The sequence below is a fragment of the Alnus glutinosa genome, chromosome 1 (genome assembly GCF_958979055.1).
Source record: "Alnus glutinosa chromosome 1, dhAlnGlut1.1, whole genome shotgun sequence".
Classification (NCBI taxonomy): Eukaryota; Viridiplantae; Streptophyta; class Magnoliopsida; order Fagales; family Betulaceae; genus Alnus; species Alnus glutinosa.
In genome coordinates, this window is record NC_084886.1 from 42,536,294 (window position 1) to 42,557,975 (window position 21,682).

At 35.0% G+C, this 21,682-nt stretch overlaps 2 protein-coding genes across 2 annotated transcripts; both read right to left on the reverse strand.

The window, feature by feature from the left end:
• Nucleotides 1–1,482: 1,482 nt before the first annotated feature.
• On the reverse strand, nucleotides 1,483–3,471 carry LOC133858947 (uncharacterized). The gene is made up of 8 exons (XM_062294394.1): nucleotides 3,340–3,471; nucleotides 3,190–3,255; nucleotides 3,011–3,108; nucleotides 2,846–2,883; nucleotides 2,628–2,715; nucleotides 2,329–2,538; nucleotides 2,161–2,226; nucleotides 1,483–1,860 (listed from the first exon to the last, which is right to left on the reverse strand). The coding sequence occupies exons 1-8, from the start codon at nucleotides 3,398–3,400 to the stop codon at nucleotides 1,687–1,689; spliced, it is 801 nt and encodes a 266-aa protein (XP_062150378.1). The 5' UTR covers nucleotides 3,401–3,471; the 3' UTR covers nucleotides 1,483–1,686.
• A 2,237-nt stretch (nucleotides 3,472–5,708) lies between these two features.
• LOC133858948 (thermospermine synthase ACAULIS5-like) lies at nucleotides 5,709–9,599 on the reverse strand. Its single transcript, XM_062294395.1, has 10 exons — nucleotides 9,200–9,599; nucleotides 8,310–8,376; nucleotides 8,106–8,200; nucleotides 7,897–7,999; nucleotides 7,401–7,489; nucleotides 7,145–7,301; nucleotides 6,479–6,554; nucleotides 6,311–6,369; nucleotides 6,074–6,210; nucleotides 5,709–5,991 (listed from the first exon to the last, which is right to left on the reverse strand). The coding sequence occupies exons 1-10, from the start codon at nucleotides 9,340–9,342 to the stop codon at nucleotides 5,904–5,906; spliced, it is 1,014 nt and encodes a 337-aa protein (XP_062150379.1). The 5' UTR covers nucleotides 9,343–9,599; the 3' UTR covers nucleotides 5,709–5,903.
• Nucleotides 9,600–21,682: the final 12,083 nt, after the last annotated feature.

The following is a 21,682-nucleotide window of genomic DNA, read 5'->3' on the forward strand; positions in this document are numbered from 1 at the left end:
AGATTTTTTTTATTATTGTTTTTTTTATTACCATCCTAGTGATAGAAACTAAATTTGAATGACATATCTACAAAATAAAATAATAATAATAATAAATCTTGTCAACCAATTATGAAGACTCGTCGAAGATAATTGAATAAAGTAAAAGGTTAGAAGTCTTGTCAGATCCTTTTGGCTTAAAGAATGGGGGGTCTTGTCCTTTATTTTCAAGCTGTAAGCCCTATGGTTGTTTGCAATATTAATGATAGCACATGCTATTTGTTCAAAAAAAAAAAAAAAGAAAAGAAAGTAAAAGGTTAGGAGTGACAGAATAAATTGTATGTTACATTTATATATTTTAAACAATAAGTGAATTTTTTAGTTATATTTTTCAATATTTCTAATCAATTATTGTTAAACTTTAGTTTTTTTTGTTCTTTCTTAAAAATGTATAAAAAAATCTTGAACCCCCTTAACAAAAATTTAGGCTCCGTCACTGTTCACAGTGGTTGTTGCTTTTTCTATTTGGGGCTCGTCACATACCCCATTTGCCATTGATTATCTCTTTGTGCGACTCTTAGAATGGCCGGCTTTTTTATTTTTATTTTTTGGATCCATTGTCTACTCTTTCTTTCTTTTCTTGTGTTGCCTTTTTAGTTTGAATTTTGTTGTTAAATAGCTCATTCCGTTTCCATTTTTTGGATCTCTGGTATATATCTCTTTTTTTTTCATTATTGACTATATATATATATATACCCATTGGGTGGAATTCGATCCCCTAAGCACCCAATCCGAAGATTTGGTCGAATCATGTGATTCATGTTGTGATACCTACCAACCCTCCCTATCACAATCTATTGACATGCATAATTATGAAAAATGCCAAAAGCTCATAACCATCTCAAGGCTGAGTTGAAGATATGAATTATTTCAACAACTAGTAATACTTAAAGGTTCTGACTGCCTAAAATCCTTATCAATCAACATTTAACTATTAAAATATGATCTTTCTGGTAAATATTTAATGAATGAAAGGACCCTCCCTCAGCACGGGAAATATAAAAAAAGAAATAAAAAGGAAAGAAAGCAACCTTCATCTTTTTCACAACTGCTATCAATTACAAAGTGTATATTCGTAATTCGCGCATCACATTCATCTATCTTGTCGAGACAATAATGCATGTCTACAAACTGATTTTTAATTAATTTATTTTTTTCAAACTGAGTTTTAATTAATTAATTAATTAATTATTTTAAAACTTAAATGATAAGTTAGTAGCGCATATCTTTTTCCCGTACCTTTTTGGGGCAACAGCAAAGAGAAGATAATGCGTGGAATAAAATAATGATTTGTTCATAAAGCTACATCAAGCTTCTCAACACGGCCAAAGAACAAAGAAAAAGTATGCATATTTTATATTTATTTCTTTGAGTTAGACAAGCATTAATTTATATTCTTGAAAAGAAAAGGGAAAGCATTATTGTGAGTTACAGCGCATACACTCGGGTTAATATAATTAATAATTCTAGGAAAAAGGAAATTATTACAACCATACACTTGGCCTAACATGCTCCATTATATGGACAACCACGTTTTCATATATATCAACAAATATGCACATACATTTAGATAGATCTACATGACTGCGATTGCAATCTACAGCCCCAACCCAAACGCTTTGAACGTCTTGATCGATCGTGAACCAGTTAAGCACCAACGGCCGTGATTGCGATAATAGAATCAATCTCGCCTTTCGTACGGCTGATCCTTTGATCACCACCATCCATTCCGCTTACCCATAGTTCCGGAATTCCTTGTGCCAAGCTGTGGACAGTCTCCAATGCGTAGTCGGCTTCTTTGCTTTTCACGGTCTTTCCAACCTTCACGAAATAATAATAATAAAATTAATCAAGGGCAATTAATACATTATTTAATATATTGTGGGCTCCATATATATTTAATTAATCCTTGCATTAATTGCAACACTTCTTATCATTTGGCCTCAAGTAAGTAAGACATTAATTAATTGTTTCATTCGATGTGACGTCTGAGACGAGACAATCTTTGACACGTTGGGTGCCGGTGGACTTTAGTCCTTAACAATCGATTTTTTGTTTCCCTAAGCATGTTTAATAAATTAAACCGATTTAATTTATGTTTCGGACGAAACGTGGAATTACCAGAACGGTTCGGAGACCCAAGGCTTTTCCAGCAGCGACGTTACGGACGTTGTCGTCGAGAAACAACTGCTCAAAAGAAAAGGGCACAGACATCGTTAACCGGGCTATACTATAATGGAAAATGAAACGACTTTACTAGAATCTATAGTGTGTAATTCGCGGGGGTACCGTTCGCCGAGGATCAACGTCAGCAGCATCCAGCGCGATCTTCATGGCGTCCATCGACGGCTTCAGAAGCACCGGGAACTCGTCGGGCCGGGTTGACCTCGAGAGGTTCGGGTTCATGGTCTCGAAGCATATGATTTGCTCAAAGCAGTCTTTTAATCCGAGCCTATCCAACACCTTAACCGCGTGATTCCGGTCCGAGTTCGTGAATATCTGAAATAAACTCATTAGTTAAAGATTAAATTCAATGTACGAGAATTAATTAAAAAATTGGGTCCAATCGAGGTTAATTTTGAGCTTACGATTTTTCTTTGAGTAATGCTACGCAAGAGGTTTCGTAGATGAGCATCCGGTTTGATCAAATCATAGGGTAGTCTCCCGTGTACGAAACTGTGGTCAATAAAGCGGACGAGAAAGAGAAAGCAAATTTCGATTAGTTCAACTCAACGACTAGAATTTCTATTGAAAGTTAAAATGGGTGATTAGAGGAATAAGACTCTCTCTCTGTGGCTCTGCTAACCTGTGGTAATCATCAGCGTCGATGTCATAGCCTACTGCCTGTGACAAATACAGAGATTGCTCAGAAGAAAATCGCAGGCAGAGCAAATTGCCAGCTAAAAAGAAAAACCCATTTTGATTTTCCTTTCTTTTTTTTTTTTTTCGGAGAGTTTAAAGGCTGAATTACCCGCAAACCAGCTAGGGAGCTGCCGTGTGTTTTGAAAAGCTCAGCTCGGAGAGTCGAGGCCTTGCTCTCTGGGAATCCGCATTTCTCCACAAGGAAATCTGCAAAAAGAAATTAAAGATGATCAATATCTAAGATTGCAATGAATTAATTAAATGTGATGAATATATGAAATTTCGTACCATCGATGTTTTTCCTGAGAGCTTCGGCAATTCCAGTCTTGGAAGAGTACAGAGTGTCATCCAAATCTGTCTCAAAGAAGCCCAAACAACAGTCAGACAATATTTTCATAGAAAACCAGAAAACAAGAAAGAGATTTGTGAGAGAGTTACCGAAGATGAGGCAATCGAAAGGAGAAGTAGAATCGATAAGGGAATTACTGCAGGAATCCATGGCTTGAGGAAGAGAGAGTGGAGAAGTGACGCGAGAGAGTTAATAATCAGAGTTGGGCGAAAATGGACGGGTTTTGAAATGGTGGAGAGAACAGGTATTTATAGCAGAGGGAGAGAGAGAGAGGGAGAGACGTGGACGGATAAGATGTTGCTGACTCAGACAGGCTTGAGAGAGAGAGATTGGGAGCCGAGTAGATTGTGGGCCCCACACGCCAGATCCGGACCATTTTTTTTTTCTGTTAGACGAGAATGCCCCTGGCCCAAAACCCACCAAACAAAATAGGAGGTGTCAGCTACTTATTTCCTTGATTTTAAATTTTAATGTTTTGCAATAATGCTATTTTTATTGTCTTTTGTAGGCATATTAAATTATTTTGAATCAATTACGGATATATTTGTTAATGATTTTGACGTGTTTTAATTTTATTTTATATAATACAAAGTTGTAAAGCGTTTTTGGTGGAGTTTATATATGAGATTTTTTTTTTTGTCGTTGGTTTACTTAAGAAAATTATTTAGCAAATTTATTGAAAATGCGACCTGTAATTAGATATTGACATATTATTTAAATACGCACTAAACATTAAACCTGAAATATTGAAATCACCAGATTTTATATAAAAAAACAAAACCAATGACAAAGGAGCACCTTTTTAGTTTTCTTTCATAGCAAAAGACCAGCACCCTCGTTGGATCTGCCCAAAAAAACTGAGGAAAGATAAAATCAAGGAAAAAAGACAACCACCTAATCGTCGGAACCCACAGAAGCCCCTCTCTCTCTCTCTCCAACAAAACAAACAATTCCGAACAAAGATGAACCAAAAGTTGGCGTGGCATACGATGTCATCGTTTCGAACAGAGGTGAACCATAACAAAGATGACATCATTCCGAACAAGGGCGAATTGGTACTTGACGTCGATAGAGATGCTTTGAACAAGGATGAACCGGAACCAACAGAAAAATTCTATTGAAAATTGTCCTAAATCCAAAACAGTATTAATGTAACAATTCAGTCCATACTGAGAATTTGCATAGCCCATATAGAAAATGAGTAATTTATAAGAGATATTAATTGGCTAATTATTTTAGAATAATAGCGCATATGTGACTAACACTCTTTTATGATCGTTACAACTATCGAAGAATTTCAGAATCTAACAATATTTTTATTTTATTTTATTTTTTCAGAAAAAGTTGGTCAATACCTGAAGTAATAAAATCACATTTTTTTCTTAAATTATTTTAAACTTGTTTTTTTAAGTTACGCAATCCTTTTATTAACGTAAAAATTAATAATTATTGTATTCAACGGTTACAAAATCAAGAATACAAAATGGCCCTCTATATGAACTCTTCATATGACCTCCATTTGTCGTTTTGTTTAATTTAAAAGAGGAGTGATACGCGTGCACACTTTTATTGTAGAAAAACCATTTTCCAATTTTAAATCTTGTCTTCCAAGTTAATAATATATGAGTAGATATTTTTGTTGGCTCCTTTAGATAGTGGGAAAATTCCTGACACCAATAAGTACAAAATAATGTCGTGACAGTTGGAAGCACACATTTCAATAACAACGTGTTCCACACCAAAACACGAGTAACGTCGTAAAATTGATTATTCAATGTTGTGTGCCACAGCCTACCAGCGCGTATAAAAAAATAAAAATAAATAAGCAAAAAAAAAAAAAAAGAAAAAAAAAAAGAAAGAAAATAAGGGCTGTTGTTGGGAGGGGTAAAATTCAGGGTGTTGCCCAATTTGGGGTTTGGCCCACTTGGGCTATCCTCCCTAATAGTTTCTTTTGGCGAAATCTTTTGAGACAACACGCTATGAACTTCTTGTTCATGGGAAGGGATATTCTGGTAATAATTTAATTACAACAATAATCCTGACCTAGTTGAGATCTTGGCTAATTTGGAAAAGATGAATATTAAAGGAAAACTAAATGGGGTAGCTGGCCATACTTAGAAAGGAGGAAAAATCCTCATAAATGTTTCGTTAGGCTTTTAAGGAAAGGTTTGCAAAATTGAAAATTAAAATTTTCAAAAATATGTTTATCTATTTAGGCCCAATCTAATAGGCTCACATACATTGAAAACCCAGAACACTGGGCCTAACTAAGGCCCAATATCCTCTAAACTACGGGTGTTACGCTGGTTGTCACTTGTCAGTTGTCACACAAAAAATGGAAGGTTTTTTTTTTTTTTTTTTTTTTTTTTTTTTTTTTTTTTTTCCGACTTTTTATAGGAATGCTCTGTTTCGATGAAGCTAATATAAGCTACAATTGTCAAAACTTCTGAAGAGAAAATCACAAACAAAAGACCCACCATTACCATTATATCAAACCTTTCAAGTAAGTACACTTGCAGAAAGGAAAAAAGAAGAAGAAGAAGAAGGGGGAATAGAAATATAGATAAAATAAACCCAAGATTGTGTTCACTTGCGCGCAGTACTCTGATGTTTCACTGTGCTTTGGTATAGGGCCACCCTTCTGCTCCATTTGTCATCCTTGAGTATTTCTATGGGCGCTGCCATGGCCATATATGAACCTTGCTGTTCCTTCTGTGTACACATGAGTCTCGTTGTCCAGCCTGCCAAATGGTTAATCTCTCAAATCAGTAACGTTTCTGTTTCAAGTATCCAGAACAAAGTCAAACACAAAATCAGCCTTACGAGTTCCTCACGGCTTTGCTCAAGGTGGATGCTGATGAAAATGTTTTCCCATCGAGATATCTGTTCTCCCCTTTGATCCTATGCTTCATCCTGACGTCCAACTCATCAGCGCTCACCACAAAAGGAGTATCAGAAGCCTGCCATTTTCAACAATTCTTAGTCCACCAAATTATTTTTTATTTATTTATTTATTTTCACTATTGTATTATATATATACAAGGTATTGATTTGTCATACCATCACCCATCCCCAAGTATCAGCGAAAGAAGGAATATGAGCTGAGTAAGGCACCACATCTGTACGCGAGAACAAGCTAGTGATTAAGTTGAACCCTAGCTATGACAAAAAAGTTGGGAAAAGGCTAAATATCTTTCATTTTTGTTAATTATCTCCATTGTTACTTACATTTGAAAACCTGCCTTAAAGTGTTGTAAATGCAAGAGAATACTTCTGTATGGCTGAATATTCCAGCTGGCCCGGCCTACGTAGATTGCAAGACACAAACAGGTTATTTCTTTATTTTCCCCTCACACTCCCTTTTAAAAGTATAGAAATTTCTTACAAACCGGTTTATAGAAAATTTTTTATAACCTACTTAAAAAAAGGACGTGTGTCTTTTAAACGTGTGAAAAACATATATTTTTTTTATTAATGCTATTAAAAAAACATGTAAGAAGCACATCCTATTTAAATAACATGCACTTCTCACATACTAAGGAACACATGTCAATCTTATATGTGGGTCGTAGAAAATTTCCTACAAACCGATTTGTAGGAAATTTATGTTCCTCCCAAAATAACAAAAATGATATTTTGGATATCCAGATGAAAATACCAATAATGCATAAGTTAAATTAATAGAAAAATTAATTTGATTCTCTTTTATCTTTATTGAGAGAATATTTTAAACATAATAAAATTGGATAGCTAAAATGTTAAGTCAAATGTAGATACTTTGAAAAAAAATGTGAGTAGCTAAAATAAGAAAAATATATTAATGTATTTTTAGCTAAATATTTACTGAGCCAAATGTGAATGCCAACACACAAACGGGGGCATGAGGACACACACCTGTGTGACAAATATGCCACCCTCATTGAGTCTAGGCTTGATAGTAAACTCATAGAAGGATTTGGTGTAGAGTTTGTAACATGGACCTCCTTCAATGGGGTCGGCCAGGTCGCCTATGATCACATCATAACCATCTTCTCTGCTTTCTAGCTCAGCCCTGCAGGAAACCACGAGAATTCTTAGTATGTTGTTAAAGTAACAGAAACAATGATAAAAAGAAGAAGGATAACTAAAGCTTGTGAGTAGAGAAAGGGACCTGGCATCATTGATAATCAGCTCAAGTCTTGGATCACAGAAAGCTTCCCTGTTTACAATTAAGTATGACTTGCAAAATTCCACCACCTCCTGTTCCATGGAAGAAGAAATTAATTACCAAGTTAATTAATTACCTTTCTTAGGGTTTTTTTTTTTTTTAAAAAAAAATAACTTTTTACTTTAATCACATATTTTGCGGCTTGTAAAGTTTCACTTTAGTCGTATACTTATAATTAAAGGTTGACAGAAGTTAAAATTTGCAAGACAAGACAGTTTCTTTTCGGTCGGTGCTTTCACTTGTTCTTGTCTTTTGTGACAACATAAGACAAAAAGAGCTCTAGTAAAAGGCAAGACAAGGAAAAACACAATTGTACATTCACATTACACCGGAAAACGTGCAATGTTCATTTTCTTTAGACAGTATTTTAAGGAAATGTTTTGATCATGGAGTTAAAACATGGATATAACGTATAAGAACAATACTATAGAGGTTTTACCTCATCAATGTCACACATGGTAACCTTGTCTATAGTCTTGTGTCGAAGAATTTCTCTTGCTGTGGAACCTTCACCTCCTCCCATAATAAAGATGGTCCTTGGACTAGAATAATCAAATGGAACATTCTTAACACGCCGTCCATGTCCAATGTAAAACAACAGGAACAAAAAGTAACGACAACTACTAAATAAGAGGAAAAGGTAAGTACTTTGGATGATGAAGAAGTGATGGATGAACAAGAGATTCATGGTAGATGAATTCATCTGTCTCGGCACTTTGAAGCTTTCCATCAATGACAAGAGCCTATATATTCACAAAACAATGTTTAGCGCAATATACTAGCTAGTAAAAAATTGTTGATATATATATATATATATATTTTTTTTTCAAATTATATATTATGTAGATGAACCTTTCCAAAGGGCTTTGTGTCCAAAAGAGCAATGTCCTGGTACAGAGTAGCTCCTGTATGCAATATACTGCATTGAAGAAAAAATGATTAATATATTTTTAAAAATATGGATGTGTTGCACTTTGTAATTATAAGACTAATTCTTCTATATAACAAATTTACAAGAAATTAACAAAGGAAAATTTGTAGATACACTTTTCTATTCTGTAGCCTCAGCAACTAGTGAAATATATATATATATATTAATTTAATCTTGTCTGGCCTTTTCATGACCTAGTTATTTTATTAAAAAATTTGCGCTTTTTAAGAATAGACTTTACGTTGCTAATTAAGGATGTTATTAAAATAGTTCCCACTAATGTGTATCATTAAAGTAGTTTCCACTTCCCAGAATCAAAGGAAATAAATACTCCAAAACCTAGAATATCACCCTAGTGGACAGCTAGCTTGGACCTTGGCTTTTTACATTAACAAGGTGTAAGCAATTGTTTTGCCCTAAAAACATGCATGATTTTGTCCATGCATGAAAATTTTCTCTGTATAATTAACATGCAATTAAATAGGAAACCAAACTTCGCCAAAATGAGCAGCTGAATTGACTAATTTCTTTCCTTTTCCTTTTATCGAATTAATCCGCAGCTCAAAAAAGAGGCCTACCCCAAAGAAAATTGAAAAAAAAAAAGAAAAAGAAAAAGGTGGACTCTTAACAAGGGAATGTGAAAGCTGAATAACCGGAGAAGAGATAAGACGAAAAAAAATTCGAACATGGACCTTGCAGTAATGTCTATTTGATCTTAAACTAAATAAATTAACTGGCATTAGTTAAACCATTGTGACGATCGACAACATTAATATTGAGCTTGCATGCATCATATATGCATGGGATATACCTATTGAGAGCAAAAGACCATCTCAAATTCTCTTCAATTTCTTCCTCGTACCAACAGCTCTTCCTATAACCATTTAGTGGAAGGCCTTTCCCATGAACTCCATTTCCATTGGAAATACCATTGGAACAAGAAATATCACCCATTTTCCTATCGCTGAAAGAAACTCAACACAGAAAGAGAGAGAGAGAGAGAGAGAGAGTAGAGAGAAAGAGAGAGAGAGAGAGAGGGGCAAGTGATGGGAGGATAGAAGGGTTGGTGCACAATATAAATGGAGGGAAGGAGGGGTATAAAGCAGGGAAATCGAAAAGGACTAGATTTTGCTTTGGGTATGGATGAGTAGGGAGATTTATCGAAGTGGGCGTGGTCGAGAGTGAAAAAGAGTCAAAATCCTCGTGGATTTTCGCGAAGTAAAAATTCGGTGTGCGTGGTTTCTAAGGTTGATCTGCACGCGTGGTTGTATATCCATATATTGTCTTCCTTCTCACCTTTAATCCATGATGTTCTTTGTATATATTGGACATACGTGATGATCTTTGCCATGTGCATGCGCAGCCATATGTGGAAGTGATTTGACGTGTATGATTTGGTGGGGTTAAAGATAGAGATATACCTATGTACTACGGGACCTATGGAATTCTCCAATGCGCATTTGACACGTGGGAGTGCAAGTGATGGCATGTATGAACGAAAGACATGGCATGGATGATGCCGAAGATCGATAGCAAGCTAGCTAGTAGGCACATGGAAAAAAAAAAGAAAAGAAAAGAAGAGAGTTTTATTAGATGGTAGGAAGCAAAAGGATAAAGGATGATTATTGAAGCGGTGACATTTACCGGAAATTTTGGTTATTCCTTTTCTTCAGAAATGTGTGCAGATCGACTTTGGCATAGAGATGGAGAGAGAGAGAGAGAGAGAGAGAGAGAGAGAGAGAGGAGAGCGTGCTGCGGAAATCATCATCATATTCTCTTTGTTGCCTTAAAAGATTGAGGGAGGGCGTGCTGTGCCAGGCGCACTCATAATCACCATCACCATCGAAGCATTAATCCTCTCCCCTCCCTCCCTCCCCACCATGATAAAAACAAAGAATAACTGTTGAGCTCACTATTTTTATCCTGCCTGCTTTGCCACGTGTCCGAATAGGATCCCATCTTGTGATCCACTTTGTGGGTCCAGCAGGACCCGGAGGCATGGTTCGGCTTATGATGTAAGGTTGGCATCAGCATGATGTGCCCTCCGGACCATGGGTGGACAAAGGAGATCGAGGAGTGGTGTTCTTGTTCATGCACGCCAACCACCATATATGAATACAAAGCAATCATCGTTGTAGGGTTTTCGGGGTGATAATGGATTGGAAAGTGATAATGGTACCCAAAGGACCTCAAAGGCCCTGCAATCGAATCCCTCTTTGCTTCACTGTTCTGTTCCCCTTAGATCTTTTACTTGCTCTCTTGCCCCTCTTCATCACCTGTTAAAATCATTGCGGATGGCATTGGCAAGCTTTAAGTGACCAAAAGATGTAAGAGGATTGATTAAGACTTATTTCTATGGGACACAAAATATAACTTTTCTTTTAGTCGTATCGTAATATGGGAATAAGATTATATATATATATATATATATATATAGCTCAATCTTAATCTAACTTATTTGATTGAACATTTCAGACTTTTCAATCATAATTCGTTAATTTCGTGTTGAATTTGTATTGAATCAATTTGCGGGTCGATCATGTTAAAAATTGTTAGTTTTATTTCATATGTTAGGTTCGAATCGTATTGAGACATGGATATAAAATTATATAGGTCAACCTTATATAATCTGACTCATTTAATTTTGTATTGGGTTAGTAAAATATCATTTAATTTGACATAAATTATCCCTTCTATTCAGACAATATTGTTGTTAAAACAATTCGTCAAAAAAGAAAAGAAAAGAAAAAGTTGTTAAAACCTTTAATTGGGAACGTTGACGACTTTTGTCGACGGGCGACAGTCGTGGATATAGTTGCATATTTTGTGGACGGTGGACCAGGGATACACACTAATTAGCCTGCTAGCGCCTTCCACTGTATATCCACAAAGTGACACCTGTGTGGACGCACCGGCACCAATAAACATCATCCTCTTTTCTTTCTTTCTTTTTTTATTTTTATGAATCATATTCCTAATTTGAGTGATGCTACTTTTATCTGTCGCTATCGCACTTATTTTATGTGTTTTAAATGGATTTTTATATTAATCATTTAAAAAATTAAAAATTAAAATACGTGAGCCCATGTTTAATTATTAATGATTTTTGTTGCTTTTTATTAAGTCAAAGAAATTGATAAAGAATGAAAAATACAAAATGTTCTTTAAAATATAAAAAAATTATTTTTTATATTTTGTCAGATCAAAATACTTTTTCAAATAAAAACTAATAATAAAAAAAATACTCTCAAAACACTAACAACCATACTAAGATTTTAATATTTTCTTAACACATGCATGTAGGGATGTAAATAAATTAGTTCGTTCGACAATTTGCTCGATACCTTCTCGATTCAGTCCGATCCGAACTCGAGCTCGATACTGTAGAAATTCGCTTGTTACTATAAAAACCTGTTCGATTAATAAATGATACATACCCGATTTGCTCGACAAAATTCAATAAGGGCTCGTGAGCTTAGCTTGTTTAAAGTTCGACCGGATCTCTCGCCAGGCTCATTAGCTCGTTCATATCTCTTATATATTACTAAAAATGAGTTATGAAAATTTAAGCATAGATATTAGTAATTAAGTAATATATGCTATATATGTTATTTAATATTTGTATGTGTGTATTAGTTAAAATACTAACTAGTTAGTTCATAAACTAACATATTATCTAGTTAATTAACATATGCTAAGTAAATGTAATTAATTATGTGTTACTCGATATTTTTTTGTATATATGTATACTAAATAAGCATATAGTATACTAGCTAAGTAAATATTATATTACATATTAATTATAATACTTTGATAATAATATTTAGTATGTTAAGCTAACATATTAAGTTATTAATAGTTAGTATAGAGGTTATTCACAAATTCGGACTTTAACTTCACTTTGATTACACATTGAAAAATTTAATAGCCTACCTTGAGCTTTAGTTGATCCAAGCTTGTCGAATAACCCGGCTCGAATGTCATTCTCAACGAGTTCGAGCTCGTCCGAGTTTTAAATCAGTCAAGATTGAACACGCATTTTATAGCTCGGCTCGAACTCGAGCTCGACTATTAAACTCGACTCATAAATAAGTCAGTCTTGAAATTTTAAAACTTGATTCGACTCGACTCGATTAGATCCCTTCTTGCATGCGTAAAACTGAAGATAAAATCAAACTTACACTTTCTATACCTAACTTCTGATGCAAATCGCATTTGAAGTAAATTTACACCTAACTTTTTTGTTTTGTTCGGCTTCTTGAACACTTTTTTCATCCCACGCACATCATTAATTATAATTAATTATCAGGATAGATATGTGATGGGCACTCGATCTTCAGAGTCAACTAAATGTCAATATATAAGAAGGACCAAACCCAACACTTCATTGATCTTCATGCATGATGGAATATCATAAATTAATTGAAATAACTATATATTAGACCAAGCTAGCTCCTTAATTATATATTGGGGTTCCTTAACTTTTATTCTCTAATGAATTGAATCTGCATTTATTCAACGAAAATGAATGAGTAGAAAAAGTGCATAACTAATAATTGTGAGCAACCGAAGGTAGAAACATTGTAGTTTGGTTTACACCTAATTAATCCGAGGTGGAACCATCCTTAGCATTGAGTTTATTTAGTTTTGTCCCCCCTCTCCTAATTAAACCTAATTGGCATGCTTTAATTTAATGTGAAACAAATTAAACGATGGAACACCAAATTTTAGACCTTACTCACTACCCAAAAAAAGGCATTTATGGACGATTTTTTTCTAGACGGTTTCTAAAACTGTCTAGAAAACAAAATTTGTAGACGGTTTTTCTGAAATCGTCTGTAAAAAATTTATTATGGACGGTTTGATTAAACCGTCTATAAAATTCTAGACGGTTTAGTTAAAACCGTCTGGATATTTATAGACGGTTTTTTTCAAAACCGTCTGTAAATGTTATTTCTAGACGGTTTAGTTAAAACCGTCTGGAATTTTATGGACGGTTTGGTAAAAACCATCCATAATAAATTTCAGTTCCAAACAGTTTCAAAAAAAACCGTCTGAATTTTTTTTTTCATGACATGTCATCGATCCGCGTGATGCCTCCAAATTTTACCACATCCATCCGATTTTTTTCCAAACCAAAATCACAACCGTCTGTTTTTTTTGACTTGTGCACTTTCGTTAAAAACCCCGAAACTGTACACATCTGCGCATTCTTCCGTTAAAAACAGAGTAATTCTATTGATCATTATTCAATAAACACAAGAACACCACCGTACACATCTGCGCATTCTTCCGCACGCGTCCAGACATTCTTTTTATTCTTTTCATTTTCATTCATCCTAATCATGTATATTTGCACTAAATCTTCCGTTAAAAACCCCAAATCATACCTTTTCTGTATAGCCTCTTCACCTCTGCTTGTTCAAGAATCCAAAATCAGAAATTGAAGCAGATTGACAGCAAATGGGTTTGCTTTCTGGGTTTCAAGCAGATTGACACCGACTGGTATAATCGTCGTCCAGTTCCCCCAAATCTTTCCCTTATTCTTCTTGTTGATTTTTGGGTTTGCTTTCTGGGTGTGATTTTGTTGGTTTTTTGGGTCTTCTTTTGGATTACTAAAATAGGATGAAATATTTGGGTCGATCTTCATTGTTGTGTTTTGCGTTTTGAGCAGATCCTTCAGACGAGACGAAGAAAAACGTACACCGAAGACAATGACCGCTACAGATGAAAGGAAATCGAATGAAGAGGAAGGGAAATCGGTTGACGACGAAGAGACAGATGAACGGTGAACCCAATGACTTTCGGTGGATTTGCAAATGAGGGAGATGACCGAACAAAAAAAATAAATCATATTCAAACTCACGCATAGATTTTGTTTTTTTTTTTAAAAAAAAATAAAAATTAATGATTCTGGACGGTTTTGGGCAAAACCGTCCAGAATTTTTCTAGACAGTTTTGGGCAAAACCGTTCGGAATCAGTTCTAGATGGTTTGTGTCAAACCGTCTGGAATTGCGGACGATTTGGCCCAAACCGTCCATAATCTGAATTAGCGACACCTAGTATTAGACGGTTTGAAACGGTCTAGAAAAAACCGTCTAGAACGTTTTCTAGACGGTTTTTTCCAATTTTCGTCTAGAATTCTTAATTTTTTTGTAGTGACCGACTACTTGGTTATAATTTTCTCATGGCAATATGGAAGATATATATTACAGTCATTTTCTTGATGAACATGTTATATTCATCTCCATTTTTTTGATTTGAAAGATGTTACAAATTAAAACAAGTCAAAGTTTCACTTAATAGGACTTAAAAATCCCGGCCATGTATTTGATTTGATTGGACTAATTATTAAACATGCATTTTTTTGAATTGAAAAAAAGATATTTATCTGAAATCTGAAATCGTGAAAGTAATAGTAGAAACATTTATCCGCATGCAGTCCAACAATTAGTTAGAGATCGAAATTAATAAGTAATTATCCACTTGTGAGTGGCGCTGACTAATTAGTACCACAAGCTATAATGGCCATTGGCCACTCTCCAACAACCTGAGGGCATTTTCAGAGAGCGCAATTAACATTAGTCCTGCACAACGAAGAGCTAGGACCCACCACCAACAGCACCGCCGCCCAATCCGACCATTAGTGCCACCATTTCCAACACGCTGCATATATATATATACAGCCCCAGTCCAACACCAAAAACCCTGCAATCCCACCCAATGATTGTTCGCCGACGTAGGACAACGTTGGCCCATCTACGTACGTACCGACGGGTTCATCGGATGTGAATGCCCCTTTGGTGGTGCACCAGGACAGGCACCATATTTACATGTCGATTGTGCCTGGTCCACCGTTTTGCGACCCTAGCTAGCTAGAATCGAACCCAAATATAGTCTGTTTCATTTAAAGAGCAAGCTAGCTAGATATTCTTTGTTGCCACAGTTGACCGCACACCAAATGATTTAGCCGAGAGCACTTGCAAAATAGATAGAAAACGAGCAAACAAACTTGTCGGTGTGCGGTGGAGAATGGCTCCATGCTTAAATTATTATTATTATTTTTGAAAATGGGGAAAAAAGAACTAACATTGTGATAAAGGCAATCTTGGCGCATATACATAACTAGATAAAAAAAATAAAATAAAATAAAAAAATTATTTGAAAAGTTGACAGAAATGTTGATGATGTTTTGGAATGAACCCTTACTGTAACATCTCAATCCAATTTTTTTTTGCTTAAAAGTATACTTTCTATTTCTAATATCTTCAAATGGATTTGTCACAATATTTTCCACAGGTAGTTAAACAGGGCATTTATAATCTTCAAGCATTAATCAATATTTTATCTAAATATTGTTTAATCTTAATACTCCTAAATAAAGTTTAAACATCTCTATTATTCTACATAAGTTCCATAAGCCAGTACTTCAAAATATTTACACTATTACATATTTATGAAAAGTTGACAAAACATACATCAAGCCTATTCCTCAAAAATAAATCACATTGGATTTTTCCAACTAACTAGTCACCAAAAATCTCTCCAAGATATGCAACCTTTTGCTAAGCTCCAAGATCCTCAAATTTCCCCCGGTATAGAATACTATTAAGAGTACGTCTTCGCTATCTTTGAAAAATGTAAATAAAAAATATAATGAGCAACTCCAGTAAGTAGAAATAATTAATCAATGGAGCGATGTCGAGACATTTACTAGTTGGAATTATGCGCAAAACTTAATAAAACAATTATCAATATTTTCAAAACAAGATATGAAATATTTCATTTGTAGCATTCAATAACTATGAAAATAATTTGTTTGCATGAGTAACCATTTTTTTATTGTGAGCAATAAAATAATGCAATGATTTAAATCTATTAAAATTATTTCCCAAATGTCATACACTTGTTGTCAACGTTTTCGTCCCGTCTGACTTGGGTTGTACGATCCCCATATTGGGACTAAAACCACTTCTCGGGCAAGAAGAAACAACGCACCCTCCTTGGAGCCTCTAACCATGGGACTGCCCATATAATTTATGAGGAATTCACCCATGACCGATTACTATGTTGCCTCTCTCTCCAAAGCACACAGTTGCATGACCCAAACTTTAGGATCCAAACACTAGACATCCTCATATAAGGACTGGCTTTGGTACCGAGCTTATAAATCTCACTATGCATAGGAGTTTTCAAATCATAATCAAAGTGCTTACAAATAACTGAATCGTTCAAAAAATTATACATAAAGTACAAATTTTCATTTACTGAACAAAATGTCATATTTCATCACAAAATTCTCATCTGTCACATTGGTAACCCAACGCCTTTCCAGATCAATCAATGCAATTCGCATTTATAAAATTCAACATATAAATTCCACAATGGCACTACTATATCAAATATAATATTATGCATAATCAGTATCAAAATATAGCTCGACTTACTATTTGTATGATTTATTTAAAATTTCTCATTTACTTTGAGAATCAATGACAATAAGGCATATGCACATGTATATACATCCAAATACATTTTATTTTGAAAATCCTTACTTTTGTGCGTATTATTTTCATAAAATTCTTGATTAATTAGTTCTATTTACCTTAAATTCCTGTATCACTACCACGGGGATTTACTACGCCTCAACTTATGCCGCTTGTTCCTAAAAATAAAATATTTAATTATCAATATTTAAAATCATAAATACATATTATTTAAGTTATAAATTTATAAAAGCCAATTTTTTTTTTTCACTTTTATCTTTTATCTCTCATATTTTCCAAATTTTGTCTTTTTGTCTTTTTATTCACATCCGTACATAACTTTTTTCTTCTTCTTCTTTCTCTTTCTTTTTTCTCTCTCTCCCTCTCTTCCCTCTTCTCATTTTTTTTTTCTTCCCTTCTCTTCTCTTCTCTTTTCCTTTCTTTCTCTCCTCTCTTCTTTCTTCTCTCTCACGCCCTAATTAGTAACTCAAGATCAATCTCAACAAAAACTCTACCTCAGTCCACCAAAATCAAACCCCAATAAAAAATTCAAACACCCTTCTTTTCTTCATAATCAAGTACACTAAATCAAACTACAATTTCTTTCCAAACCACTAAAATCATCAAATAAATTAAGGACAATATTGAAATTTTCACCTTTTGAAAGAGGAAATTTCTACCTCCACCGGTTCTCTTTACTCTCAATTCCTTTCTTCTTTTCTCTTCCCCTCCTTTCCTGCTTTTTCTCCTTTTTCTCTCCCTCTTTTTCTCATTATTAACAAAAGGAAAAGTCACATGGTTTTAGAAATTTTAAGTAAGTTTTGTAAAATTACTTAAAAGCCCTAATTACTTTGGTTATTACACTTATGCATAGTTTATTTTGATGTTGTTAGAACAGATTCCAATTTGGTGGTTTGTCAATCTGCAAGAGTCTTTAACTTGTAAGAAAGGAAACTGCGTCAAGGGAACCTGACAATTCGACTTCGATGCTTAAGTCAGTGTTTTCTCAAATGTATATATTTTTGGAATCACAGAAAGCAATCTCTCTCATACCTGCGTATTAGTGAGGTATTTATAGGTGAAGTGGTGAAAGTAATCCCTTTTTTCATTGGGGCACGTGTCGAGCTCAATGCATTTGTCGACAATCTAGATCGTGGGATCGTGGGATCATGGTACATGGGCCACGATGATCGTGGGGTCGGTCTTTAACCGGCTCTGGATTGTAGAGTACCTTCCGTGATGATCGGAGGGTTAGTTAAATATGGAGTACCTTCCATGATGATCAGAGGGTCGGTTAGATAACCGACTTTGGATCGTGGGGTGCGTGCCACAATAATCGGTGAGTCGGTGTTTTGCCGACTTTGGATGAGGTGGACTCGGTAAAAGATCATTGTGAGCCCATTGGGCCTTGACGGGCCCAATGGATCTGATTCTTGCAGTTTGTTGTTGGACTCGGTTGACATGAATCTCGGCCCATTCGGCATGTCGGGATAATTTCCCAACAGACGTGAAATGTTTTCCGTCGTAAAATATTTTCAACGAAATCATTTATCAGAAAAAATGATTTTTCTGAAAATATTTTTTTGGTGTTTGGCTCTTACGAAAAAATTACCAATGACGAAATATACCGGTGACGAGATTTCGTCACTGGCTGGCAGGATTCCAGCCACTTTCACCGGATTTCGGCTACTGTTGCAGATTTCAGCACAAATTGCCAAATTCCGGAATCGGCCGAATTCCGGCGATGGTCACCGGAATCCAGTCAATGCCGCTGGATTCCAAAAATCGGATACCAAAATTCAAGGACCTTCGGCAATAGATTCGTGCTACAAACAAACTCCAATGCTTAGTAGTGACGGATTTTTATAAACGTGCGTGCAAGAATTAAGAGTTTAAATTCAGAAAACGATTAACGGTTGTCAAAATCGTAAATCGTTTTTCTAAAATTAAAAAGACTTTTACGGCCAAACTGAAAATAATTTCATTTCGCCATCATTTTTTTGTTGCACCAAACACCGAAAAATACAAAAAATATTGTTTAGAAAATATTTTATGCTCAAACAAACATAGCATTACTGATAAATCTTTATGCTTTTAGAATTGTAGGTGAGGGAATCTATTGTCTCTTGCATCTTTGAGCAATTTGCCTGACTAGCTTCTTGAGATGCCCAGTTACGTACTACGGATTTCATGCCCCAAATATGCCATTGAAGGTGTATTATGAAGAAATTCTACAGAACACTCGACCTGTTCTCCATAAATAAACAGCCCTATGCACATGGCCAAACTCTGTCTCAATATATTTCAAAAGAGAGGGAAGGGCCATGGCCGATACCGGGCCTTCCCTCCCTCTGGGCCACTGTCTCTAGGTCCCTTCTTGGAGTACAGCCCAAACATGTGGCACTCTTTGGTTGGGCACACCCTTGCTCTACGGAGCATCTCTCATTCCCTCTTGTGTCTTGAAGTGTGGTCTCCTGGTGTGCACTGGTTGGCCGCGTGATGTGGCCACGAGGGAATAACAAATATTCCCTTTTCGTGTAGTTGTCAGTTTTGTCTCTAGTAGCATGGTTAGAGTGACGTGGTAGGGGTGGAGATCCTCTGCGGTGCTCCCGGCCACCTTGCGCCCACCGTGATCCTTCAAATGGTTAGTGAATTGGGACGCAGTCCTTAGTGGTGGGTTTTAGGCTCTAGGCCTCACTTTTTGGCCCAGCAGGCCTGCCTTAACCGGAAGGACCAAGGGGCCTCCAGTAAAAGGGTATACCATTATTAAAATGCATTAAGTTCTAACTTTTCTTAGTTTTAGATTAATCAAAATTTTGTTTTCATATTAAACGTTTAATCCATGTGTGTAGACTTCTCTTATTTCAACTTAATTAAGACTTAAAGAGGAGAAAAAGAAGAAATTGTTAAGACTATTTTCCTAAATTTTGGGCCATGACCCATTCATTGCTCATGCACTAATCGTCCTTAGTGGTTGGAGAACTCCTAGTCTAATAGCATGCATAACAGTGTACGTGGAACCTAGTAAAAAGGTATACTAACCAAAAAAAAAAAAAAAAAAGAAGGATCAAGGGCGGAACGATTATTCCTTCAAAAATGAGAATGGTTATTGCTGAAAGGACAAAAATTTTTTACAAATCGGTTTGTAAGAAATTTTATACAACCTACATATAAGATTGACATATGTCTCTTGGCATGTGAGAATCACATGTTTTTTTAATATATATCATTTGCTTCTCACATGATTTTTTAATAGCATTAATAAAAAAAAAAACATGTAATTCTCACATGCCAAGAGACATATGTCAATTTTATATGTGGGTTGTATGAAATTTCATACAAACCAGTTTATAGGAAATTTCTATTTTTACTAGAATATAAAGAATTGGAATAATTAAAATAACCATTCATATTCTTTAGTTTGGTGATAAAACACGATTCTTTCATAGAAATTGAGTCAAAATTTCTAAAATACTCAAGATTTATAAAAAGAAGAAGAAAAAAGGGGGGTATAATACTAATAATAATAATAATTTTTAAAAAAACTTCAAAATAGTTTTTGGTGGCCACCTTGGCTGAACACTGGGGGTGGTCACACCACCCTTGGAGCCCTCATGGTGGAGTGGTGCGACCACCCCCGACGACACTTAAGGGTGGCCGGCTACCCATTGAATATTTTGAATTTATTTTATTGTTGACGTTTGTTTGTTTGTTTTTTTTTTTTTTTTTCTAAAAAGAAAAAAATAATAATTATGTTTCTCGGGGAATAAACCTTCCTCAATTTAGGAGAATAATCATTTTCAAGCCTAGCATGCAACGAATAAAGAATAACTATTCTATAGGAATAACCGTTCCATTTTATGGATTTACTCCGCATACCAAACGTGTCATAAAAAAAAGAACAAAAGGGTATAATGAACATTGAATTGTGTTATCCAAAACAATAGTAAGAAAGACATGGGATTAAGGCTTAGTTTTGAAACAAATGCTTGGGATACTACGACTTTTACTACAACACCCTTACAATTTTACGTGACAGTTCTCATGAATGTGTTATATATCTTTCTTGGATCTATGTATATTTTGAGATTTTTGTATGGAAATAAGATTGAAATGATGAATTATGGATTGAAGATGAAGAAATAAGAACAAGATAATAGGCTATTTGAGATGCCCAGGTCTCCATGCTGATTTGAGAACAACAATTCTCCTAAAGAAATCAATTTATGTAATATTCCTTTCCTCTCTTTAATTTCTTTACAGACTTAGATTCCTTTTATAGACTTTAAAAGCATATTCTAGAAGCAATATCCTAACTAATTCTCCCTAGCTAATTTTTCTATTTACCCCTATATAATATTCCTTACAAATTTTTCTATTAATCCCTATATTATACCATAACAGAATGTCACACTAATAAAAAATTAAACAACAAAATTTGACTTATAAATTTTTTGTTCAATGACTAACATAATAAATGTCACTTGAATTGTTATATCAAGAAACTTATAATAAAAATTGTAATTACTCCTAACAAACACTCAATTGTGTGCCTAACCAAGCTCGCGTCCTCAGCTGTTGGGCCAATCAGATGTACGTGTACTGGGTCTTGCCTCATCCTCCATTCGTCTCAAATCTTGGCCATTAAACTTTGCCCCTCATTAATTATGTTTTTCCTTTTAGGTGTGTGATTTGGACAAGTTAGTCCAGACCAATCGGATCCCAATCAGGACTCTCTGCAAGATTAGGATCTTTCAAGCTAGCCCATGGTAGGCTAGCTTGGGTTGAAAAATATCAACCCAAAATA